The 27939-nt window shown below is 42.0% G+C and overlaps 1 protein-coding gene across 1 annotated transcript; it reads right to left on the bottom strand.

The window, feature by feature from the left end:
- On the bottom strand, positions 1–27826 carry CTH (cystathionine gamma-lyase). The gene is made up of 12 exons (XM_082227298.1): positions 27453–27826; positions 22551–22632; positions 21865–21960; positions 18994–19103; positions 17992–18123; positions 15424–15481; positions 14321–14398; positions 13121–13273; positions 5976–6097; positions 4260–4312; positions 1702–1840; positions 1–242 (listed from the first exon to the last, which is right to left on the bottom strand). Exons 1-12 carry the CDS (start codon positions 27618–27620, stop codon positions 216–218), a joined length of 1218 nt encoding a protein of 405 aa, XP_082083424.1. The 5' UTR covers positions 27621–27826; the 3' UTR covers positions 1–215.
- Between the last annotated feature and the right edge of the window lie 113 nt (positions 27827–27939).

Genomic DNA, 27939 nt, shown 5'->3' on the forward strand with positions numbered 1-27939 from the left:
AACCAGACAATGAGGAGATGACCTCGGAAGACACTTCTGGGGGGAAAAGGGGGTTGTGGAGTGAACAAGTATTCTAGGCTTCCTTTCCGGGCATCAAAAACATCAACTTTTTCATTTTCAGCAGGAAATCTAATCCAATGGAAGTTCATGAGCAGCTGATCATCCAGTTCATTTGTATTACAGATGTGCAGGAATTAAATGTGATGTCAAGACTCCTAGTTATAGATTCTGTAATCGGGAATCTGTGGCAAGAGAAAGCAAGTGAAGTTTTATCACTATTGTTCTTTAAATGACTCAACTTAATTGCAGATCGGATTCATATTGGAACACACTATGCTACTCATCCAAACTCCCAGCTGCCTTTTTCTGCTATGTTAAAGGAAAAAGAATCTGGCAGAAAAATGAGGAAGTCAGCAGACAAAGGCATCTTGGTCACTTTAGTCGTCAGTAGCATGCTTTTGTCAGTCATTTAGCCTAAAGCTAATCTTCAGTGCCATTATCACTCAGGTAATCCCTTTTGGTCAAGTTCTCATGCTTGGTAGGCATGAATCCTATGGCACCTGCAACAGGTCTACTAAATATCCCCTCAGAAATCCACAATTGTACTAGGGACGATTTGCTCTTCCTGCTCAGTTCCTTGTTTGCACTGGCTCAGTCTCTCTTACACTGAGGGTGCCCCCTTAAACATGACAAAATTTCATTGACTTCCAGGACTGGACCCCCACATTCCTCCTATTCTGAGCAGAGCAGAAGTGCAAAAGAGCTCCCCTCTGGAAGTAAGCTCAGTGGTGACTGATGTAGATGCCTCCCTGGCCCCCATCTGCATACCCACACCTCTTTGTGATTGTGCCTCGTCTGCTGCTCTTTTCAACACATCTGCCATTATATCATGGCCCCCGTGGCAGCCATTTTGGGTTATACCCAAATTCAAAATGGGCCTGCTGGCCTCAGAAGGCTGGTAGCCCCTGGAATAGTGTGCCTGTATGTGTATTTGTGTATTTATGTATTTATGGGGACATGGGTGGCGCTGTGGGTTAAACCACAGAGCCTAGGACATGCCGATCAGAAGGTCGGCGGTTCGAATCCCCGTGATGGGGTGAGCTCCCATTGCTCGGTCCCTGCTCCTGCCAACCTAGCAGTTCAAAAGCACGTCAAACTGCAAGTAGATAAATAGGTACAGCTCCGGCGGGAAGGTAAATGGCGTTTCCGTGCGCTGCTCTGGTTCACCAGAAGCGGCTTAGTCATGCTGGCCACATGACCCAGAAGCTGTATGCCAGCTCCCTCGGCCAATAAAGCAAGATGAGCGCCGCAGCCGCAGAGTCAGCCACGACGGGACCTAATGGTCAGGGGTCCCTTTACTTTACCTTTATGTGTATTTATAGGAGTGTATGGGCTACGTGTGAATATAAATTGGAATGTGCACATGGCATGGAGGGGGGCAGGGACCTAGCCCCAACACCTCACTAATATGTTCAGCTAGCCTGCTCAGTAATCATGGACCTATATAGTATGTATAGTAAGATATAGTACAGGAGCTTACTGCAAAAACATTTCACTTCTTGCTACTAGCTGTGTTCTGTCAAGTTATCTGACAAATGAAACTTGAGGGTTCATCAGAATTACTATTGACCTCTAAAGCAATGGGGGGAGCTAAAAAGCAAAAACATACCCCTACATTTCTCCGTAACTGAAATCACTTACCGCGGCCTTCAAAGCTTGGTCCAGATCTTCTAACAAGTCTTCCGAGTCTTCTAAACCAACAGACATGCGGATTAACGTATCCGAGATCCCAAGGACTTCTCTGTCTGCCTTTGGGACTGAGGCATGAGTCATGATGGCACTAAACAAGAACAGATAGTCTGTCAGACCCTCCAAGTGTCCCTGTTTTCCAGGGATGTACCTGATTTAGAGAAGCCATCATGGTTTCTGATTTGATCCTGGAATGTCCTGCTTTTCCTTAGGATATATCTATTTTCACTGCAGAAATGTTGGAGGGTATGAAATTATCTGACCCCCAAGCAATCCTGTATAGGGAAGGGGTTTTATTGTGTTTTATTGTGTTTTTATATATGTTGGAAGCTGCCCAGAGTAGCTGGGGCAACCCAGTAATGTTGGAGGGTTGGTCTGTCATTCCAGATGCAACAGTTAAAAAGAATTGCACAGAGGCAGCAGAGAGGCAGCTATCAATCCATGGGCAAAATGCCAATGTATTCCCTTTAAGAGACAGATCTCTGATCCTCATCAAGTGAGCGCTAAGATCATGCTAGACTACGGCCTCAAATCCATGTCAAGTGCTCTGGGATAGTGACACCTTCCTGAAGGCTGTGGAACTGCTATGCTAGTAGCAAGCAGTTTTCAAGATGGCAGTCAGGAAACTAGGCAGAGGGCCTTCTCGGTAGTGGCGCCTGCCCTGTGGAACGCCCTCCCATCAGATGTCAAGGAAATAAACAACTATCTGACTTTTAGAAGACATCAGCTTAGGGAAGTTTGTAATGTTTGATGTTTTATTGCTTTTTTATTATTATATTCTATTGGGAGCCGGCTAGAGTGGCTAGGGAAGCCCAGTCAGATGGGCAGGGTATAAATAATAAATTATTTATTATTATTAATATTATTATTATTATTTTGATGGGGTGTTTTCTTGGCAACATTATTGGGGGTGGAGGTAATGATGGTTAGTCAACTGATACCATACACTTGCTTTCAGAAGCAATTTCATCTTTCTGCCATAAAGTTCTTGTTTAGAAAAGCTCAGCTTTTCCCAGAGCTCAGCCCTGGACAAGAGAAGTTACATTTGGACAGAATGCAGCAAGAAAGCTTCCAAGGACAACAGTAAACATATTCAATCCTACCGAGACCCTAAAAGTTACAGGTGTGTCTTGTCAACAGAGAGGTGGAACCTTTGCCACTCCACTATGTGGCATCTTATTGGTCTAGAAAGACCCAGAAACAAATGTGGATTTCCCTGATAAATGAGAGGCCCTGCCAAGAGATTCAGAACTAGTTATGTCCAGCTTGCAATGTTACTTTATTTTTATTTTTTTAAATGTACCTTGTTTTCCATCACATCTAGGTCTCACAGGGACTTCCAAAATTAAAATGTACAATTATATCTACAGTGGCAGAAGAACCTGCAGTGATTCTATCCAATTTGGACAGGCCAATCTTGTTAACCAGAGGGTTCAATATGGCCACAGGATGACATCCAGGAAAAAGACTGTGTTCACTACCCTTGTCATTTTTCCTGGCTATAAATCTTGCTAAGAGGCAGATAAATGCTAGCACCAAACTCCTGTAATTTGAAAGGTGCAGTAATTTAGAAGTGATAAAGTGACACTTCCAATCTGTACCATGTCTATCGTTCAGATACACACTTTTACAAAGTCATAGGCTCTTCAGCAGAATTTCCTGTACCAAGCATGCCCTCCTCTGTACACAGCTTAAAACAGCAGATTGCCAGTTCATTATCTGAGAAAGCATTGATTAGAGTACCACTACACAGCATATTATGGAGGAATAAAAAGTAGAACTGTTCATGCCAAGATGATTTTCTTTAAACATCTAACTGGTTAAGGATCTGGGATAGATATATTATGGGCTGAGTAGTGGCAGATGGCTTGAAACTGGATACTAATAGATACTAATAAGGACTTTAAAATAGCAAAAGAAATTAAAAAATACTTCTCATGTAATTATCTTGTTTATTGTAGTAAAATACTGCAATCCTCCAAGGTAATAAGAATTCTCACTGGTTTTAGTATTTTCAAAGGACAAATTTGCTAGCGGGATATTTTATAGGTAACAACAACAACAATAAGATGAGGGCAAGATGATATGATGGCAGTAAAAATAAGGTAAATTTAAAATTAGTTATCCACCTTTCGGGAGCGCAAAAAAGAGAAATGAGACCATGCTTGGTGGCTAAAAGATACTGGGAGGAATATAATTTATTCACAAATGAATTTTAGGCCTTTAAAATTAAGTTTAACCTAACCTTAAGTTTAACCTTAACAAAAAGTTTTTGTTTTCAACTACATTGAAGGATCAGCCCTTCAGATAAAGAATTCATAACTAATATTTATTTACTACATAAAATAAATCTCCCTTCACTGAAAGGTGGGATAAAGTATAGTATTTGGCCATTGTGGCCAAATTATTATTGTCTTCATTAGTCTGAATCGTATTAAGTATTAGACAGATTTAAAATAAAATAAGCATATAGTTGATTCCAACAGAGATTTCAGATTAACTTCACTTACGGATGCTCTGCCAGGCTTTCATATCCTCCTAGACTTTCAGCCAGCGTAAAAAGCTAAAACAAAGAAGAATACAGAGCATTATATTCCAGCATTCATTCATTCAACTTTTCACTTGAAACTCGGTCCCTTTACAAATAAGGCTAGAGTCTGCTGCTGTCAGCTCTCTAGTCAGCTGGGGCTGAATGCTCTTTCTGGCAGAGAGGAGCAGAAGCAAACTTGTTCCTGGGAGCGAAGGGGAGCAGCTTCCTAGTGGCCTTCGTCCCCTGGCCAATGGCAGATGCCAGAATGTGCCTTCCTTTCTGCATGACATGGAGATCTTTTGGGCAAAATATGGCTTCTCCCGCAAGCCTGTACTAGGGCATGGGAAAGAGACTGTAGCTGCCAAGCCTGCACTGAATTGCTGCCCTGTGGAAGGATGCCTTGCAAGACGGAAAACTCGCTAGAGTTTATAGCAGCCAGGGATAGAATTAAAGCAATATGGGGGTAAATGACTGTGATAAACATATTACCACCTGCCCCCAGAAGGTGGATTAGGACTTTCCTGTTAGTTGTTTATGGACTGCGTGGCTACCTCCTGCTTTGGGGTGCCCAATCTGCCCTCCTCAGCAAGACCCCAATAATTTTTGTAGAAGCTGCAAAAAGGTATTAATTAGGCATAGCACTGCAGGGTAGTAATTTAAACCTATCTGCCCAGCCCAGTGTCTGATGGGGATACAAACTGCGCGCCCTCCCTGGTCATCAGACTGATCATTTTATGAGCAGGGAGGGGAAAGTTAGCCAGCCCTAGTTTGTGGGATGTTTATATCTTCAGTTGTTGTTGAAGTACAGTAAAGCTCTTGGCTCATTCCTTGTTGTTAATTTAGGTGCCAACTTTTGGTGAAACCAAAGTATGCCTGTTCGCAGCCAGCGGGCGCAAGCCAAGATGAACGATACGCCGCTGGCAGAAATTCAGGAGAAATGACTGCACAGCAGTCTTTGCAGGAGCATACTTTTCCAGTGATACATGTGGATGAGGCATTGATTTGACAAGCGTCTTCTGAGGACTCAGCACTAATGCCAGGCATTTCGAAACACCAGGCCAGTGTTACATAAGCAAGGGCTCCCCTGCTTCCAGAATTCCAGACAGGAGAGTTGTCTGGCCTTGGGTGGCACTACGTGATATCTTAGGTAAGCAGCAATTGCCTGAATGAACACATCATTTCTAAAATACTCCTTTTCCTTCCCTGTCATTAGTGCCACTTTGCATAACAAGGTTGGTTATTTACATTTGAGGACCTTTAAAAATAATTTATTATTTATACCCCGCCCATGTGGCTGGGCTTCCCCAGCCACTCTGGGTGGCTTCCAAAAAAATATTAAAATACTGTAATACATGAAACGTTAAAAGCTTCCCTAAACAGGGCTGCCTTCAGATGTCTTCTAAAAGCCTGGTAGTTGTTGTTCTCTTTCACATCTGGTGGGAGGGTGTTCCACAGGGAGAGCGCCACTACCGAGAAGGCCCTCTGCCTGGTTCCCTGTAACTTGGCTTCTTGCAGTGAGGGAACCGCCAGAAGGCCCTCGGTGCTGGACCTCAGTGTCTGGGTAGAACGATGGGGGTGGAGACGCTTTAAGGGAAGAAGCATATTGCGAAGTCTTTTACAGCATCCCTATCCTGACAAGGGAGGGGCGGGGAGTGTTCGTCTTTCAAAAGCAATGCAAATCAGGCCTCTTTCTTACCTTTAAGTTTTTGAGAAATGTGGAGGCATTTTCAAGGTTTCCTTTAATGTAAAAGGAGATCATTCCTGGGCAGCCTGTGCACTGGCGTTGCATCAGCTCGTACTGCGGGTGTGACGGCAATCCTGAAATGAATTATGCATTATTTAAAGCATCCGGATTTAGGTTATTGTTACTTTCAAACACACACAATCTATTAAAATATGAAGTCGCTAGACCAAGGCATAAAACATACTTTGATCATTGTTATGGTTCAAAGCATATTAAGTTTGAAAATGCTGTTTGTCAAAAATAAAAGAATTGTGGTTACAAAAGTTATATAAACAGCATTACACAAGTATCTCTGCAAGGTTCACTTCCATAAGGTGGAGCAAGGACCTGCTGTTACAACCCCTGATCCCATGATGACTACATCTTCCAAGGGACAGCTGCCACCCCTTTCAAGGCGTCCATAGAGGTCGTGGGAGCTGCAAGGGACATCAGGGGCTGGGCCAACAGTTCAATATCTCTCCCATCTTCTACATATGTTTAAGCTTTACGAAAGGATAATGCATGAGAAGACTAGGATTTTGTTTTGTTTTTGTTTTTTTTTATAATAATTTTTATTACATTTTTCCAAATTACAGAAAGAGCAGAAAAAAAAGCAGAACAGAAGAAAAAAAGAAAAAAGAACAAAAAATCACATCCATTTCAACAGCTTATTTCAAATTTCCATTGGACTTCCCCACATCTCCCGCATAATGCATTCTTGATAATAAAGTCATCAGCAAATTATACCCTTATTTCGTGTGTTTCTGTATATTTTCAGTTGCAATTTAAGTTTAAATCTCTTATTCTCCATTTACTCTAAAAATATAACATGATATCATTTTTACCCATTTAAACTTTGATTCTTTCACAAATGTTAGCAATTTCATAGATAATTAAATTTCATTGCTGGGGCTAACGTTCCAAATCATACGACGTCTTATGTTTCATACAACTTATAATACTTTTGCAAATAGTCTTTAAATTTTTTCCAGTCCTCCTCCATTGCCTCTTCTCCCAGGTCTCGGATTCTTGCAGTCATCTCGGCCAGTTCCATGTAGTTCATCAATTGCGTCTGCCACTCCTCCAGTGTGGGCAAATCTTGGGTCTTCCAATGCTTGGCGATAAGAATTCTTGCTGCAGTTGTAGCATACAGAAAAAAAGTTCTATCCTTTTTTAACACCTTCTGGCCGACAATGCCCAGAAGGAAGGCCTCTGGTTTCTTGGGAAAGGTGTACTTAAACACCTTTTTTAACTCGTTATAGATCATTTCCCAAAAGGCCTTCAATCTTGGACAAGTCCACCAGAGGTGAAAGAATGTCCCTTCAGCCTCCTTACATTTCCAACATTTATTATCAGACAAATGGTATATCTTAGCGAGCTTGACTGGGGTCATGTACCACCTGTATACCATTTTCATAATGTTTTCTTTCAAGGCATTACATGCCGTAAACTTCATACCGGTGGTCCATAACCTTTCCCAGTCCTCAGACATAATATTGTAACCAATGTCTTGAGCCCATTTTATCATGGCTGATTTAACTGTCTCATCCTGAGTGTTCCATTTAAGCAGCAAGTTGTACATTCTCGATATTACCTTGGTCTTTGGTTCTAACAACTCTGTCTCAAGTTTCGATTTTTCCACCTGGAATCCTATTTTTTTATCTAGCTTAAAAACCTCATTAATTTGGGCATAATGTAGCCAATTTTGCACCTTATCCTTTAATTTTTCAAAGCTCTGCAACCTCCAATTACCTCCAATGTTTTCTATTATTTCCCAATATTTCGGCCAATATGCCTCCATATTGGATGTTTTCCGAGCTTTGGCCTCTATTGGTGAAATCCACCTCGGGGTTTTACTTTCCAATAAGTCTTTGTATTTTTTCCAGACCATAAATATTGCTTTTCTGACAATATGGTTTTTAAACATTCCATGTGTTTTCCCCTTGTCATACCACAAATACGCATGCCAACCTAACGAATTATTAAAGCCTTCCAGATCTAGGACATCAGTGTTTTCCAATAAAATCCAATCTTTCATCCAGCAGAAGGCCGCAGCTTCATAGTATAACCTTAAGTCCGGCAGGGCAAACCCCCCTCTCTCCTTTGCATCAGTTAGTATTTTAAACTTTATTCGGGGCTTTTTGCCCTGCCAGACAAATTTAGAGATGTCCTTCTGCCACTTTCCGAAACAATCCACTCTGTCCACAATCTGCAAGGCCTGGAACAAAAACAACATTTTTGGCAAAACGTTCATTTTTATAGCTGCAATTCGGCCTAACAAGGATAGTTTCAATCTTGACCAAATTTCTAGATCTTTTTTAACTTCTGACCAACATTTTTCATAATTATCTTTAAATAAATTCAAATTCTTGGAGGACAGATTGACCCCCAGGTATTTCACTTTTTTTACAATGTTTAGTTCTGTTTCCTTCTGAAACCCCTCTGTTTCAGTAACCGTCAAGTTTTTCCCTAACACCTTAGTTTTTTGTTTGTTCAGCTTAAAACCCGCCACCCGACCAAATTTCTGAATCAATTCCAAAACTCTTTTTGTACTAGGTTCTGGCTCCTGTAATGTTAAAACCAAGTCATCTGCAAATGCTTTCAGTTTATATTGTTTCGCTCCGACCCGTATTCCTTGTACCTGCCGATCCTCCCTTATCATATTCAGCAAAACCTCCAGGACTGAAATAAACAACAGAGGGGATAGGGGGCACCCCTGGCGTGTTCCTTTTTCAATATGAAGTTCTTCTGTCACCACATTGTTCACTATCAACTTAGCTTTTTGTTCTGAATAGATTGCCTCTATTCCATTCTCAAACCCCCTTCCCACTCCCATCCCTTCCAAGTTTTTCTTCATAAATTTCCAAGAAATGTTGTCAAAGGCCTTCTCCGCATCAATAAAAATTAACACTGCTTTGGTGTTAATATTTGTTTGTAAAAGTTCCAGAATATCGATAATGTTCCTGGTATTATCATACAAATGTCTACCTGGGAGAAAGCCTGCTTGGTCCTTATGGATTACTTCATTTAGTACTTTTTTAAATCTGTTAGCCAAAACATCCGCAAATATTTTGTAATCCACGTTTAGGAGTGAGATGGGGCGGTAGTTCTTGAGTTGAGTCTTTTCAGTTTCCACTTTAGGTATCAGTGTGATGAATGCTTCTTTCCACGTATCCGGTGCCCTCCCTCCCCCCATAATCTGGTTGCAAACCTCCATTAATGGTTGTATCAAATAGTCTTTTAAAATCCTGTAGTACTTGGAGGTGAGTCCATCAGGGCCCGGAGATTTGCCTAGTTGCATATTCTGAATGGCATCCTCGATTTCCTGTTGTGTTATTTTACAATTCAAGATTGATCTCTTCTCTTGAGATAATTTTGGTAGGCCGTTATCTTTCAAGAATTGTTCTATCTCAGTTGCTTCCTCGGATTCTTGTGTATACAGTTTTTTAAAGTATTTCTGGAAACACCTTCTAATTTCTCCCGGTTTCTGAATGTTTTTCCCTTCAACTTCTAAGTTGGTGACATAATTTAATTTTTGTCTCTTTTTCAACTGCCAAGCGAGCAGTTTCCCACATTTGTTCGCAGATTCAAAGGATCTTTGTTTCATTTGTTTGATTTTCCATTCCACTTCTTGGTTAATCAATTTCGCATATTGTGACTGGTGAAATTTGATTTCTCTTAAAGTCTCTTTTGATTTTGGATTCACTCTTAATTTTTTCTCTCCATCACTTATCTTCTCCAATATCTTGTCTTTTTTACTATTCCAAAGTTTTTTCTTGATTGTATTCTGTTGTATCAGAAACCCTCTCATAACAGCTTTGCTTGCGTCCCAGATAATTCTTTTTTCCACCGAGGTATTCAAATTAATTTCAAAATAATCCTTTAAAGTTTTTTGGGCCTTCTTTACGATCTCTTGATCTCTTAACAGGTTGTCATTCATTTTCCATCTGAAGGAGTCGGCAGTATTAAATCTCATTTCCATTTTCAAAGCGTTATGGTCGGAGCAAGTCTTTGGGCAGATTTCTATTTTTGTAGTCTTAGGTGCCAGCCCTCTAGTTGCCCAGATTTGGTCGATTCTTGTCCATGACAGGTGGGCCTCAGAAAAGAAAGTTCCTTCTTTACCTAGGGGGTTTCTCGTCCTCCATAAATCAATTAGGTCCATATTGTCAGTTAGTTCAAAGAAAGTTTTTGGTAGTCTTCCATCTTTAGTCAGATTCTGATTCTGTGACTTATCCATCAAAGTAGAGACGACCCCATTCATATCTCCCATCATAATGATGTTGGAATAGTCCAGATAGTCCAGTAGTGTCTCATGCAGCTTCTTATAAAATTCTGATTTCCCCTCATTTGGTGCATAGATTCCTAATATCAAAACTTTTTCTCCTTGGGTCGAAATTTCAATAGCCAGGATTCTTCCTTGTTCATCTTTAAACAAAAATTTTGGTGATAGATTCTCTTTGGCGTAAATCACCACGCCTCTCTTCTTGACTCTGTCTGATGAAATAAATTCTTGGCCTAATCTTTTATTTGTTAGCACCTTCCTGTGTAACCTGGTCACATGGGTTTCTTGCAAGCAAATTATATCCAAATTCTCTTTCTTTAGGATATGGAAGATCCTTTTGCGTTTTTCTGGGGAATTCGCGCCGTTAATGTTCCAACTATACAGCTGCAGAGACATCCTGTGTCAATCTGTTATTACTCTTGTTGGGTGTCTTCTTTTTTGTCCAAATCCGAGGGTGGTAACTCTTTTCCTGACTCTGGTGGTGGCCAAATAGCTGCCGCTCCTTTCTGCAAGTCTTCTCCGTGGTCGTGTAGGAACTTCTGGCTATCCTCTTTCGTTTTGATTTTTATCTTCTTTCCTTTGTATTTGAATGAGAGGCCTTGTGGAAACTCCCACCTGTAAGGTATTCCGTTACCTCTCAAGAGTCCAGCTAGGTCAGTGTAGTTAGATCTTAGATCCAGTAATTGTTTAGGAATATCCTTGTAAATTTGTGCTCTTCTGTCCTGGATCACAAGTGCTTTGTTAAAATGTAGGTCAAGTATCTTGTCTCTCTCCTGCTTAGTCCTTAAAATAATCAAACAGTCTCTAGGTCTGTCCTTCCCAGCAGCCCTTCCCAATCTGAATGCAGTTGTTATTTTGAAGTCTATATCTTCGTTTATACCCCAGAATTTAGCAAATTCTGCTGTTAAAAAGCCAATCAAGTCCTCTTTCTCAATCTCTGGGATAGAGCGTAATCTCAAATTATTTTCCCTGTTTCGCAGTTCCACCAAAGACAGATAGGCCTGCTGGTCAGTAATATGTTTATGGAGCGGCCTTACCTCTCCTTTCAATTCCTCCACTTCTTTGGTTACTGCTTCTACTTTTTCATTCGCAGCCTCGGCCAATTTTCGATTTTCGGATACAACGTCCTTTAGGTTTCCAATATCTTGTGAATGCTTAGCCACCTGTTCAGAAAGTTTGGTAATTGAGGATGTGGCTAAGTCAATTTTTGCAGTTTGGTCATCCACTTTTTTGTTCAAAATTGCAAATTGTTGTAGCATTTCCTCTAGGAGAATGTTAGATCCCCCAGCTGCCATATCTTCACTTGTTGATTGTTCTGATTCTTCAGCTGGGGTTGTTGGTAATGGTGCAGCCTGTAGAACCGCAGGGACTGAAGATCTGCGGGCCTGGGAAACCAAAGTTGTTTGTACCAATTTGCCTTTCCCTGCTTTCGACGCAGCTCTTGTTTTTGGTTTACCACTCATTCCACACTCATTCCACACCTGTCTTTGGATTCAAGGTCAAGCTGTCAAAAGTTCCATGGGAAAGACAGGCCTCAGAGTGAGTAACCAGACCACAGAGAGACAAAACAAAGTCAGTTCTCAGGAAATTGTAAATCCCAAACTCCACTAGGGGGAGTGTTGTTCAGTTCATGAAAGAAGGAACAAAGTTTCAGTCGCCATTAAAGTTCCTACAATTTGTTAAATTAATCAGTGTCTTTAGAGAAGATCTTTTCCCTCTGGCAGAGCCCTCTCAATTTTGCCACAATAGTTTCTTAAAAGGTGCAAAATACAGTTACTTAATTGTATCCACCGGTAATGCCTCTAAGTGTCTGTTTCAGCTTTGTAAGTGTATCCGCAACACAACTTTTTGCCCGCTGCAAGTCCGGGACTAGGGATTTTCAAGTCTTTAAAGTTTTTAAAAGTTTTAGCGGAGAAGAAACCCCAAGCAGAATAGACACAATCACAGGAAAATAAAGATAACTTGCCTTTCCCTTCAGTTTCCAAACTTCTCCAGACGTATGCTGTCTCTCATTTAAAAACCCTTTTGTACTGCTTCCAGCTTGTCAGTTCCTTTGCCTTTGATCATTAAGCACCCCCGGGAGACGGACTTCCTTTTTCTCGTCTCCCGCTTTCAGCCAAATTCACAATTTGTAATCCAATCTCAAATAAATCCTACTCACGAGTAGTTAATTTATAATCCAATGTGAAGGAAGAAAGGTCGGCGCTCATCGGTAACAGCCGCGCGGCTTCACTCCCGCAGAAAGAGCGATGAATCCACAGCACCGCTTCCCCTCCGCGCTTCCGGAGCCCCTTACGGGGTCCCTTCTTCGTTTTGGGGGTCGCTCTCGGTGCCCGCCGGATCCCACGGCCACGAGCTCGCTCTGCTCGTGGTTTAACTTAATGGGTCGTCGCTTCGCCGTAGCGAACAACCCTTTTCTGCGGAGCCCCTCTTTGCTGCGCAAAGAGGACCGCCATTACTCGTTTCGCGCCGCCTCCGGAAGAAGACTAGGATTTTGAATGGCTTGCCTGGGATGAGTGTGTGTAAAGAAATAAGCCAACTGAACCATGTAAAGATTGTGAATGTGTGGTGAATATATGTGAGAGAGGAAGAAAGTGAGAGCATGGCAGGGAAATTCAAATAACAAACTGTGCCCTAGGCAGATATGGAACAAGTCATTCACAAGCACTTATTGTTTCCACCCTTTATCAGTCATTTGAGTCTCCAGAGTTACTGGACTGGAAGAGTCCACTTAGTCATGCAGATTCTTTTGCTTCTCTCCTCGCTCCAATTACAGCCAGCGGCACTTTTTTGCAAGAGCTTATATCCCCTGCCAGGTTCTGCAAAGCCAACTTACCAGGGAAGAGGACTTTCTCAACTCTTGGATCTGACTCAAGGTATTTGGCAATCGTCAGCGCATTGTGGAAATGTTGTTTCATGCGGATTTGCAATGTCTTTAAACCCCGGTTGCAAAGGTAGCAGTCAAAAGGTGATGGAACTGCTCCAAGAGCTGGAAAAGGGAAAAAAGAAACACAGAGATAACCCTCTTTGCTAATGGCTTTATTGCTGAATAGGCTTTTCAGCCCCATTGGGGAAAAGTATAAGGAGGAACTCAGCAAGACAATACTGCTGGCTCATCAAAGTATAGACATATGTTCAGAACAGAAGCCCAAACCCCAGCAGAGTTTTAATCATAAAGTTAAAATATAGCATTCAGGTGGCATTGCAGCTATTCAGGCTTCTGAGTTTTGAAACAGGAACCTCAAATTCAGGAACTGAGACATAGCCTAGCAAAATGATGTGGTTTTTAATTTAGGTCTTTGAATCCTCTCCAGGCAAAGAAGGAAACAATGATATTATATTTTTTATCACATTGCTTTTCCAAGGCCCTTGAGGTAATGTATGCATCCTTACAGCAACTCTGAGAAAAGTTAAATTGAGAGGTATCCAGTGAGCTTTAAGATTTTGTGAGATTTTGATCTAGATTTCCAGGGCCCAAATTAAACAATCCATCCACTACACTGAGTGATATATAACTACAGGCACTCCATTTAACAGGAAGCACAAACCTTCAGGATTGGGCAGGCCTGATAGATAATGGACTAGACAGCAGCACCACTTGCATCTCAGGCCAAAACTGTTCCAGCTCAAGCTGTAGATTTTAGTCAGAGGCCTCAAGTGAGGAAACACACCAGCTCAGTCTTAATTCATGTATGGCCACTGAAGGCCTTAGTAAGGCCTGAAACATGACTTCAGCACTGCAGTTTCAAATTTCCCATGAGAGCCAACTGGTTTATGGTGTCAGAATGAATCTCTTTGCTCCCAAGGAAAGTGGGGTGGTAGAAAAGGCTGCACAAAATCTTTTTTTGTGGGGGGCTTTTTGACAATAAGAAGATAAACGTGCGTAAAACAAATGCACTATGTAAAACCACAAAAATGCAGTTCAATAAGTCAGATAAACGTGCGTAAAACAAATGACTACTGCAGAAATGCAGTTCTGAATTTAAGTAGGCAGGTATCAGAAACCTGCATTCATCACATCTTTTTGTGTACTCACAATATTGTAAAAATCTGAGCCTCTCATGGAGATTATCGTCATTGACAGAAACCAGTCCCATTACAACATCACTGTGACCTGAAGAAACAAGGAGGCAGATGAAAAATTGCAAATTAGCCCTCTTTAAGTAAAGAAGTCAGACATAAAACTGTAGCTGTTTCCTCTGCTTTCATTCTACGTGCTTCCTGTGTAATTAATTATACACAATTTATAGCCTTCATGTCAACATAGATCTATGCCCACTAGGCATTTAAGAAACTACAGCACCTTTTAAATGATAAAAAACAATAAAGCAAACACAAAAAAGAAACTAAAAAACAACAGCCCATTCAAATGAAAATGGCCTAAGCTTTAAAAATGCTTACATTAGCAGTTCGTTCTTAAAAGTGAGGAAATGCCTTTTTCTGAAACCTAAATGGCAGTGGTGAGGGTTCGAGGCAGCCTTTTCTTGAGAGGGCATTTCTGTTGCAAAACATGACACCCTATTTCTTCTTAGTAGTACCATCTTCCTTGAGTGGCTTATTTTGAAGCCAAAAACTGATTATCCTTGTGCTGCCTTTGTAACCTTGATGGTGAGTACTTTGGTCAGAGGCTTGCACCAGCTAGGACCCTAATGCTCAGTGGCAAAGCCCCTCAGCACCTCAAAACGATTCCTTTCAGACCTGTACAGTGCAATTTTTAGTTGGACACAATGAGTTTTTCAAACGTTTGAGGAAGATTTTCTACCCCGGGGCAAGAATGAAAATGCAGAAAGACTTCAAACGAAAGAGCTCCTCATTCAGCAAGTATATATTCAATATTGCCTTGTGGAGTTGTTGTTAAACTAACATCAAACAAAGTCCTCAGAATGGAAACCAGTCTAGACAATAACCATTGTGTACATCTACTGTGTTTAGAAGATGGGCAGATGCACTATGGGCACTACTATAAATCAACCTTCCCACCCCCACCCCCTCAAAGTGGCATGAAGAAAATAAAAACTTGAAAGTAGAAAGAAACAATAGAATGCCTTTTAGGTCTGGTAGCCTTGACTGTTTGTAATGTCGGATTGGTAAATATCAATATAACATGGAAGTTTTCTGCAACAACACTCAGGCACTTACCATTCATGTACTTGGTTGCCGAGTACATACAGATGTCTGCTCCTAAAGATAAAGGACGCTGAAACATCAAAATAAACACATGAATTCAGAATTAAAAAGTACTGCTTTATTATCTGTAAACAGAAGCTGTAGGAATTTTACACTGCATATCCCTGTTCACTGGGAACTACATAACTGGATATGGGTTTCTTAAGCAAGATGACTAACGCTAAAGTATCTTCTTGCGAGTATTCTTTCTCTCTTTGCCCTAAATTCTCATAGGGAATGAATGTGGAACAACTGGTTTTAGCCAACCATTAGGGTCTGACCTAAATAAATAATAATAATAATAAATTGCATTCTTCCCCAAGAAATACTGTAACTGTCATAGCATCTCTTCTTTTCTATCCTCTGCTTCTGGCACACTGGAAATTGGACAATTGGACAGTGTTTCCCTCTATTATATCAGCTAATCTATTTGGAATGTTTGGTCATGGAGGATTAGTAAAGGAGAATGGGGCTAGATTATAGACCCACGTCATCATCAGGCTTCTAATTCCATAGAATAAAGGCCTTCAATTTTACCACCCTTGTATTTTCCCCAAGCACTGTCTCAGTGTAGCTTTAGTATTATTAACCATGACAGCTCTTCCGGTTTTCAAATAGGTTACTAAATTACATACTCTGCGCCTTCATAGTTAAACCCTGTATTTTCTTTCTTCCTGGTGCAATCCTGGGCATGCTTACTCAGAAGTAAGTGCCATTGTCTCTAATGCAGCTCAAGGGGCCCTTCCAACCCTGAGGCCCTCAACCAACCTGGAAGCAGGCCTGAAAATACAAATAGGTTTTCAACGGCTATCAGGAATTTGGGGCTTCCTGTGTATGATCAGGTTCACTAACTTAGGTAAGGGAAGGAAGACAGATGGTTGGTACCTTTACAGAAATATGGTGCATGTTTGGCATGTATTGGAATTAAAAGTACACGATCATGTGCAACCATATGCAACTGTTTAAAAAACCCAGTACGAACATTACTGTTAAGTTAATGAATCAAAGAGATGTTTGCTTCATTTTTTTCTTAAATCGATAACGTTTTCTCCCTCTTACTCTATCATACCAGTTTCTCCTTTCTTGTGGATAATTTTGTGTTATTAGTGGCTTTACATTAGTGGTGCTAAACTATATGGTTAGATGGCTAGGTCAATATCTAGGTTATTGTTGTTTTATTTATCTTTTGGTCATGGTTGCTGGACCTCATGCACAAGGTATAAATTAAATTTTAAAAGGAACATGTTAGTCCAATACTTGTTGAACTAGGAACGCTTTGCAACTTCTCAAAACCGGTAAGAGAAACACTGCATGAACTTGGCGTAATGTTCTAGCAATGACCTTTCTGTTGCTTTTGAAGCTAGTGAGCTGAAACATTTTCTCTTTGTGCTGTGAAGTCCTTGCAGTGTGTACGGCAGCAGTCTCCAGCATTTCACTATGCGGTTGGCCCACTGTGTTGAATATTCCACACCACAGGTCTAGTTGTTGACACAGCAACTCTGGGGGCCATTGAATTGCTAAAGCCATTACTTATTAATACCTGCCATATAACACTACAGAGTTACCAATGCAATGCAGCTGCTCTCAGTATAGCCACAGAAGAAATGTTAGCTAGGCTGGTAACTGGACACCTTCACTTCCTCAATAGATTCTTATATACAGCATGAGGGGAGGGAGATCTGATACAGATGGGAGACAAGAACTCCAGCACATGGTTACTTTGAAGATAACTTCAAGGGCTGCTAGTATGGTGTTGTGGTTAGAGTTCTTGACTAGGACCTGGAAAACCAGGTTTAAAGTCCCCACTTAGATACTAAGTGCACTCAGGGCTAACCACAGTCTCTTACTAAGCTAATCCACGGTGTTGTTGTGAAGCTAACAAGGAGAGGCAGAGAACCATGTAAGCCTAACTGGAGCCCCTTGAAGGTTAACTATATATCTGTATTAATAGATAAAATATAAAATTGGTTTATCACTTTGAAAGGAGTATTAGCCTACTAATAACAGGAAAAATATGTTATTCCGTTAAAGAAACGAAAGATCAGTGCATCATCAATAAAAAGCCAATACTCCACATAAAATCACAGAATTTCCACCCCACCTTCCACACATCTTCTTACCAGATCAGTGACAAGGGAATGGAAGGTCTGCAATCTAAAATACATTTGCTTGGGTGTAAATTTCATTGAACACAGTGGGGCTTACGTCTGAGTAAACATGCACAGAACTATGCTGCAGCTTGCTCTAGAAAACAAGAAACATATCCCTCTATCTACCAGATTAACTTTGTGTCCCCTGTTGAGCAGATTTACGTGCCAGAAACTGTGGTCTCATGCTGTTTCATGTTATGTGGAAGAGCCATTAAATGCCTACACACCCTGGAAAAGTCAACCACATATCCAAAATTCAGCACCAGAGCCATTCACTTTAACACAGAAGAGTTCATCACTGCTAGTTGCCTCCTGTGACACCGTTTTTGAGAAGGAAAAAATTACTATATGCATGAAGCACTTCTGGGACAGCACTGGGTAATCAGCTTACCTGGAAATATGCAGACATGAAAGTATTGTCTACTGCAAGAATAACGCCTTTATGCTTATGGACAATGTCAGCGCAACCTTGAATATCAACAACTTTCAGCGTTGGATTTGTAGGAGTTTCAATCCAGACAAGCTGTTTATTTTGAGAAGACAGACAGTAAAAGTTATGAAATGATACACATGTGTATATGATTTTGTTGATATCACCAATAACCTTCCTTTCTCTTCTATGTTTCAAGGAAACACTGAACGGAAAGGCTGTCAGATATGTTAGAAATCTGAGCTTGTCTTTTGCTCACACACCCATGCGTGTGTGCACACCCACCCACCCACCCCGCCACTGAACAGATTTTTCTGTTGTTATGGCACATTCACTATTCCATATTGATTAATCACAAGTGGCTCCATGGAAATAACTGCCAGACTTTAAATCCTGGGCATCAAACCTGCTTTTCAATTTCACCTGCAGCCATTTGGATGTGAGCTGTGCTAGCCTCAAGTGTCTGGAACCAACCCAGAAAACTCCCTGGGTTGTATCCAATGACCATCTTGTTGTTGCCAGAATTGAGGATCCAATCATGCATGTTTTGTTCATCAAATGAATTCCAATGGCAATCACCCAAGCTGTCATGAGGGGATAGACAAGAACCAAGCGATTCTGCTCCAATTCCTATCATACCTAATAATGTTTTCAAAAAATAATCTTCATATTACTTACACCATTCCTGCTTACACTGGCAAATGCCCACCAGGCACTTGCCAGAGATCAGGAGTGACAGCTACATGATATACAGTTGTGTTTGCCTCTTAAAGCAAAGAAGAGTTTGCTCCAACACTGTCAGTATATAAGCGATCTGTACTATTATCACTTTAATATTTCCCTCTCCTACACACCTGCAGCCACTGCCAAACCTCCCAGGCCCTTGTAAACCGAGGAGGCTTGATATAATAAAGTCATCCCAGGCATGTTGCAAACACTGTTTTATGAGCATTCCTCTGTTACCTTGGTCTCTGGTGTAATTGCAGCCTTGAGGTTTTCCAGTTTGGTGCAGTCAACAAAAATAGTTTTCAGGCCCATCTCTGATGCTATGCTCCGGAAATACCTATTGGTACCTAGGATTTGAAAAGACCCACATTTAATTAATTAAAGGTGAAAGCAATGGAAACCAGAACAAAGAGAAGGACCAACACAAGGTAGGATATTTAACGACAGCTGTGTCCAGAGTAGCATCGACAGCAAGCCCCACTGGTTTCCAAGGGTCTCACTTCCAAAGTAAGCAGATTTACAGCCCAATCGTAAATATTTTTGTTATTAATATGTCTGCAGCCTGCCTTTTGGTCTCAAAATAGAGGTGTAAATAGCGTTTTCTGTTCTAAGGTGGCCTCTTCATCAAATAAATCAAGAAATAACTCTCGCCAGGATTAATTCCTTGGTGAAATGCTTAGGGTTGCAACCCGCATCTCTTCTTTTCTGAAAGTTCAGTAAACATTACAAACGTGGATGGAATCCTTTTATCAAGCCACACTGGTCTAAACAAAGTATGTCGGCTACTCTACTTTGCCTGTCTTCTAGATTTCATTAAGTATTCCTAGAAAGAATATTTGTTTCCCAAGCTAACAAATTTGCTTAACAGATAATTTGGAAGTGGTAGAGGTTACATAAATCCCCCTTCCTGTTATCACGCTAGACTTCAATCCTACCCTATTTGACTTATAATTGCTCCTAGGAATAAAACTGGCACAATCACAGATATCAAATGACAGAAGGAAACATTTGGCTGATGGTGTTGATCTAGCCATGCCCTCTTCCGCTTTTGTGGAAAACATGTTCCTCTGCTCGTACTGCTATGTGAGAGGCCCAGTCACAAGGAGAATCATTCCTAGATTACCCCTCGCTTTTAGTTATGGCAAATGGATACCTGTTTTGCTTACCCCTAAAGCTATCTTTGGCTGTCCTCCCAGAAAGTTGATGCACCAGTAGCTGCACAGTCAACAGCACAGAGATTCTGGGTAAGGAATTTCCACCTTTCACCCAGTGAAATCATACAGTAAACATCTGCAACTCCTATTTATTGCCTACGAGGTATTTGTTTTTTAAAGAGTATGTGTCTTGTAAGTACCATCTTCGTACTTGGAAATAAATAGGGCTATTTTATCCAGCCCACAGCTTTATGGGCTTTTCAAGGGAGGTGGTTCAAAGTTGATTTAAGTAGCTTTGAAAGGGAGGGGAGGTTTAAAAGTCCACCCGACAGCTCCCGGAGTCTTTTACTGATAAACGTTGGCAGATATTTTCATAGGTTGAGGACTTTTTTCAGGGTAATTTGATCATTAGAGCTCCTACTCACGCAGCAGAGACTCAGTTGAGACTTGACCCAGTGCCATCTTCCTCGCCCCCCCCCCCAGTTAGTCCAAGAGTATGTGTTAAAGTTCAGCAGAGGAAAACCTCGTGACAACCACTGAGCCTAGGGCTTGCCGATCAGAAGGTCGGTGGTTCAAATCCCCGTGACGGGCTGAGCTCCTGTTACTCTGTCCCAGATCCTGCCCACCTAGCAGTTTGAAAGCATGTCAAAGTACAAGTAGATAAATAGGCACTGCTCCGGCGGGAAGGTAAACGGCGTTTCCATGCGCTGCTCTGGTTCGCCAGAAGCAGCTTTAGTCATGCTGGCCACATGACCCGGAAGCTGTCTGCGGACAAACGTCGGCTCCTCAGCCTATAGAACGAGATGAGTGCCGCAACCCCAGAGTCGTCCGCAACTGGACCTAATGGTCAGGGGTCCCTTTACATTTACCTTAGCCACATTAAAGCATTATTCACATTATCCTAACACACATCAGTGACACCACTTTATTTCAAAGGGAAAACACTGTCTTCGGTGAAAATCAGTAATTATCAGTGGTTTATAACTTATAATGCAAATAATGGTAGGCAACTCGCTAGAGCTGATCCAATTCCTGGACACACCTACATGGGACAACATCTAGAAAGTGTAATGTAGCCCACTGTGTCCCAGGACAACTGGGGTTGAGAACTCCGCGTCAGGTGGAAGTCAAGGAACCTGGTATTGGGAGCTGAAGGAAGAGAGACAGATTCAGGGTTGTATGCTACAATAGCATCTAAAGTCGGCCAAACCCAACTTGGTGGCTTCTAGATATTTTGGACTCCAGTTCCCATCAGCCCCAGCCAGCACTGGCAATGGTCAGGGATGATGGGAACTGCAGTCCAAAAAACGTATGAAGGGTACTAGTTTGGGAAAGGATGTTGCAAGCCATACTTTGCGAAATGGACAATGTAGAAAATAAAATCCAATAGGGCATAGGTTTGAATTTTTAAAAAAGCAAAAAGCTTCTTAGCAAGTTCAGATCAACTAATGATGAACCAACGTATTGCGTGAAAGAACACCAATCTAAAGATTTTGGAAAACTAAAGAAAGAGCACAAAAATCTATTAATTTCAAGGGCAGGATAGGTGCATCAAATCCATGTGTAACAGAGGACTAGTTAGTGCTATTATTATGCCCAGGAATAAAACTATTATTATGCCCAGGAAACAGTAGCAAGGCTTATGATGGGTCCATAATGGAAGTTTTATTTGGCATGTGACTGAGGGCTAAATCACAAATGTGTGAACACCAGTTAGTGCCTCACTGCCGGATGTGTCAACTGGCTCTGTCTAAGAAGTATTAATTAAGATAATAAGTCACACCTGTGGTGTCTGACCTGTTATAACTGCTGACTTTCAAGCCATCCTCAGTGCTGAAGTGAAAGACCTAAGTGTGCAGGCTCAGGTTAATGATCTTTGAAACGCTTCTGGATTACAACCCTGAGATTACATCTAGGACAGTTAAGACCTGCCATATGCAAGTACAGCACTCACCCCCATAGACATCATCTGTGCAAACAACAGTATCTCCTGCCTTCAGCAAGTGTGCAATGTTCACCGTAGCTGCTAACCCAGACGCATAGGATAAACCTAACGGGAAAAGGAAATAAACAAAGAACATCTGACAAGTGAACAAATGAATTCTTCAATATATTTCAGCTTTGTGGCAGGTGTGTGTCTCTGAACACTTAACTCGCTTTCAAAGGAGAGCTTACTGTGAATACCTTAATATGTGTGTGTGTGTGTGTGTGTGTGTGTTTGTACACACAAACTACGTAGGATTAGATATGGGAATTGACACAATAGGTAACAACAATTTTATCTAGAACCATTAAAGTTACCCATAATTCCAAGAATCTAGAAAAAAAACACTACATTATGGAGATGATTGTGGACGTTTACGTTATGTGCCGTTTCAAACTCTAAGCATTCCACACCTGAAAATGTGGATTAGGAAATGCCTTAATAACATGGCCAAAAGTAATTTATCCAGGTTTGAAATAGATAAAATACAAAGATATAGCTGCATTGTTGCATAGCATGATACCAGAATCAGAGCTAACAAAAAACCAATAGCTTCCCTTTTTGACTCTTTTCCAAGACACTACTGTTGCACCTTATGTGTACTGTTAGCCAAAGACAATCATCATTTTTTTGTAATGAAAATATTGACAGCTTACAATACTTGGCACCATCCAGTGCTGCCACAGCCTTTTCCATGCAATCGCGGGTTGGATTTCCACAGCGGCTATATTCAAAGCCCTATGAAAGAGAACAAAAATAAAATAAAATAAGGTAAATATACATCAATAGTTGATCAAATTATTAGAGATCAAATTATTTATAACGTGCACCTGCAGTTTGGCCAAACAAATACTGAATCTCCTACTGAGGATGAAATTAGGAATTCTGTTTCCACTTTAAAAAAAAAAATCAAAAGAGAAAGGAAGTGGCCTCTTAGATTTCTTTGTTGTGAAATCCTGAAAATGTTTCTATATATTTCCTTCCATTTGCCTTTATTACCATCTTCCTTGAAAAAAAACCATGTTATATGAAAGCCAAATCATGAAAACAGATTAAATCTTGCAATCTAATGTTTCAACACAGTCAAGTCGCAAGTCCCAGGGCTCCTGCACCTTTAAACAGTTCTAAACAACAACTAAAGGTACAGAAGCCTCCAATCCTTCTTTGTATCTGGGCTTCCTATGGCAGCCACTTGAGTTTTCTCCTGAAAGAAATTTCCATACAGTTGGCAGACAGCTGGGATGAAAGCAAAATCAAACAATCATTTGACTCAAAGACAGGTTGTGGAAGCAGCACATGACAGTCTGACAATTTATAAAACCTGAACTTCCCATGGCAAGGCTCATTTGAAATGTTTGCTCTTCGGAACATTAACAGAGGATTTATTTGAAAAAGCACACATTCCTAGTACAATTCTCTTGCAGGTATAAAATGGGGGGGGGACTAGATAAAGGAGAAGGAGAAGGATACAGGAGGAAAAGGATGCAGAAAACACACCTTGATGCAAAAACAAGGCCCAAGGCTGAATCTCCTGTGTTTTGTAAGGCACCTTGCATGCCCTGCAATTAATGCTATAACTGTAGCCTTGGACTTTGCATTGCACAAAAGTCCAAGGTTTGATTTCCAGCATAGGCTGGGAATTGTCTCCATCTGAAATCCCAGAGAGCTTGCCAGTCAGGGTAGGCAAAACTGAGCTAGACAGACTGACCCAGTAGAAGGCAGCTTTCCATGTTCCTAGAGAGGACCGGAGGTCTTGGAATGGGGAACTGAAACAAGACCTAGACTGCAAGTCAGAGTTATGTGACTGGTAGGGGGATAATCCAGATATATGGAGCTCAGGGGAAGCTTTCTAAATGCGGCATAAGTGAAACTGCCAGGGAAGCAGTTTGTCTTCCAGGTTATCACACAAGCCAAGCGGATCCATTCTCTTCGGAGCAAGGATGAGGAACTCCAGATGTTGTTGGGATTCCAGCTTCCATCACCTCCAGCTGATAATGGGATGTAGACTAACATCTGGAGGACTTTAACATAGGAGCAGGAGTGGAACCAATGACCTTAATGTTCAATTGCCTCCTTTTCTGTCCACTAATTATAAAACTAAAATAACTTATGAATTTCATACGAATTTGTTTCCTTGGCAGGGTCACGAAATGCAGGTAGGTGAGAACTGCAAGAGCAGCCAAAAACCACAGGCAACTGAATCATCTTCAGAGTTTTTTACCACAGCCAGCTTCCTTCACTGGCCACAGGAATGGCTGCAGCAGCAGCACTTCAATGGAATTCTCTGGCTCCATGGCCAATCTTCACACATGCACATTGTGTTGCTTTGTTGCATTATAGCCATATATATACAGTGGTACCTCCGTTTACTAACTTAATTCATTCCGGAAGCCCGTTCTTACACCGGAAATGTTCTTAAACCGAGGTACACTTTCCCCAGTGAGGCTTCCCGCTGCCGGTGCCCTTCCACCGGTCGGCTTCCGTTCGTCTTCCGGGATAAATTTCACTACCCAGAACAACTACTTCCAGTTTTGCAGAGTGCGTTGCCTGAATTGTTCATTAACAGGACTGTTCTTGGACTGAGGTGCAACTGTATTATAGTTACAGTGCCTTCTTGCTTTAGCATTGATTACTTGAAAGTCTGAATATATTTGCTGGAAAAATGACAAATTAGGAATCCAAGCTGACCAGCCTTGGAGTGGGGGAGAAAACAATGCTTTCTAGTGAAACAAATTATTCTGAACAGAACGTCATGTACATATTTTCCGCCTGTGGTTTTGTACTTTAACTCTTCCTGCTTGGCTAAACTCTTGTACGTCAACTAGTAAAGTATTAAGTATCTTACTGAATATACAGAAGAATACCTGTTTTTGCTACAATGGACTAAGTGTTCTGTAGCATATTAAAGACTATGCTAAAATGAATCACTTAGTCTTTTAAGATGTCATGAGACTCTTTGTTGGTTTTATGAAACGTGGCGTTTCATTGCTTTTAAAACACACAGGGTTTTTTCAACCCAAGATACATAATGAGTAATGCAATACTCTGGAAAGCTGCCGGCTTGCTTATGCAATTTCCATATCGTCTTGTGTCATGCAGAGGACAGGGTAGCAAGGCAAGTTTGTTCGGCCCCGCCCACAAGAATCTGCAGAGTTAAAAATGAGTCAGCTTTTTCTTGCAACCCAACTAGGATGATAATCCAGAAATTCAACATGGATTGAATGTGTTGGGCAAAACTCAATCAGGGATCTGCTTTTAAAACGTTTTCAAATAGCATGCCAAATTTGCCATACCTAGAAGAACAAAATGGGCTTGAAAGAAAGCAAATAAAACCCTAAAGGGCAAAAAAAGAAAGAAAGAGGAAATCAGTATGTACTTTATACACAGAACTGTCATTTGGTGACTGAAATAGGAAATGTGTTGCATCTGTACTATCTGGAGTTCCATTGCTTGTTTGCGTACACACGCGCACCCTCTCTTTGTAGCCCCCTTCCACATGAGCATCTTGCTCTTCCATAATCATATAAAGCCAAAATATATCTGAGGTTCCACATGACACTTAATAATATACTATCCATTTGAATTCTAGCATGACTGTCTATGTGACAAAGGCAAAAATGGACAGTGCATTATTTTGCCAGCAATTCCAAGTTGTTTTTAAAATGGTTAAACATTTGCTCACTTGTACTTGGAGGAGTCAAATTAAGAAAAAAGGTGTGGAAAAGTAATGGAGGGAGGAAGGAACCATCCAACAGGGCGAGATTAAGATTCTGTCCATCAACCTTGGTGGGGAAATGGAAAAGAAAGGGCTGAATCCAGTCCTATTCAGTTCACTGCTGCCTCTTCGGAATAGCTAAATTACAGAATTTCAACCTTTATGAGACAGGTGTGGGACAGATAATTCAGACAAGCGGAACAGCACAGGTCACTTCTCCTGCCACCTGTGTCAACAATGCTATCTGTTCCAGTCCACATTTGGACATGCATTGCTACAGAATGGGTTGGTTTTTTTTAAAGATAGACTAGGGAAAACACTAGAATGCAAAGATGCTATCTAGATTCTCTATAATAACAAAGTGAACAAACACTATCAATTCCATAGATGTACAAGCCACCTTAGGTTGGCTTTCTGGGAAAGCAAGACATAGGCCTACTTCTGAAGACTTTGGCTTGGATCCTGAGCTGGCCTTTGGTTGTTAAAAGAGCTCCTTCCAAGCATAGAAATGACTTTCACTGATGGAAGGGGATCAAAGCATTTTTTGCCAATTCCATTTTCTCTCTGCATTCACCCCAGAGTAGGTTAGGTCTGTTAATTTCACACTGAAATGCACGTGTCTCTTGCGTTTCAAACTAGCAGCAGTGTGTGCCTGGTAAGGACTGGGGTTAACCTCACCCCCGATATTACCGCCCCAATTAAAATCTCTCCCTCTAGAACCGCTCTTTGCCCCGGAAGGGAAGCTGCCACTGGTGCCAACCATCCAACAAAGCACAACGGCTTTGAAGGAAGGTGGAGGAGAGCAATTTTCACCGGGGCTGTGGTACAAAGTCCTCCCCACAAGCCAAAGTCCTTATCATGATCACACCCCTGCAGCTGCTCTGCGGAAAAACAAGAGACAGGATTGTCTTGTTTGGCCCTCAAAATGCAAAGCGGTAAGGCAAAATGATCAAAAAGGAGGCGATGTCATCCTCTTGCCTCATAAATAAGCAACAGGTGCTTCTGCTGGACTTTCACAATTCAGTGAGGATTATCATAATGAAATGTACAATTTAGCCAATATGGGTTAGCCTTTTTGATGTAGGAATCAATAACAGACATACACTGAAAATCTTCATAAACTGCAAGCTAGGATTTTGAGATATATCTATATCTAGAGATATATAGATATATAAAGTGTGTGTGTGTGTGGTTTTGATAATTAGAATACAGAAAGGGGCTGCAATCATGTACACAGTTACTAGAGAGTAAGTGCCACCGAACTCACAGGATTTACCTCTGTGCAGACCTGTTTCTACCACCTGCCATAAAACCTTAGGATCGCAGCCTTTGCCTACAATCCTAACCTCACTTACCCTGTTGTAGTCTGTGGAGTTAACTCCTGAGGAAACATAGCTTGGGCTACAGCCTTGGTTAGGCGCATTGAGCGAGAAGGAAAGGAGTTATGGGTAAGCTGAAGAGCCCTCTGAGCAGAACAGACAGGTGTGTGGCTTGGGGCAGACAGAAAGGGTCGATTTGACTAGATGGGGAGGGGGGCGCTGTTTTCTGAGAGCTGGCAGAAAGAAGATGCGAGTTGTGAGGTTGCATCCAGACCCCCTAACTAAAGCAAACAGCTCAGTCGGTAGACGCATAGGACTCTTGGCCTCAAGGTCCCGGGTTCGAGCCCCACGTGGTGCAAAAAGATTCCTGCATCGCAGGGGATTGGACTAGATGACCCTAGAGGTCCCTTCCAATTCTACGATTGTGTGAAGACAGAGAAAGACCCTCTCCCTCCAAGTCCCGCCCTTTCCCCCACATGCCCGGCTCTGAAGCCTTGCTTGCCCCATCCATCCGCCTCACTCACGCTGTGCCGCCCCGGCGCCTGCTGCTTGAAGGTGGTGGCGAGGGAGATGGGGGGCACCACGGCCAGGGACTTCCATTGGTCGGGCTCTTGCCCCGCGTGGATGGCCTGCGTGGCGAAGTGCCTGAAGGGCGGCAGGAAACCGGCGTGCCTCTGCTTGGCGTTCTCCATTTCGGCGGCAAGCGATCCTTCCTTCCTGGGTGTCGGAGGAGCGGCGGCGCTGGGCTCTTGGCTCCGCGGGGTGAACTGGGGTCGCTGCTGCGGATGCCGCTGGCTCGAGCACGTCCGAGGGCGAGGAGGAGCGCTGGTGCAATCTCGGGTCAGATTTGCCTTTCCTCTCCTGCGCGGCTCGCCGGCTTCCCTGTGGCTGGCAGGGGCAGCTGCCTTAAGGCGGGCGAAGCTCCACCCCGGCGAGCCGCCCGGCCAGTGAGTCGCCTCGCCTGGCGGTGGGTGGAGATGGGGCAGCCCTATCCCGCCACGCGCTGGCCCG

The sequence above is a fragment of the Podarcis vaucheri genome (genome assembly GCF_965113315.1).
Source record: "Podarcis vaucheri genome assembly, chromosome: 6".
NCBI classification, from domain to species: domain Eukaryota; kingdom Metazoa; phylum Chordata; class Lepidosauria; order Squamata; family Lacertidae; genus Podarcis; species Podarcis vaucheri.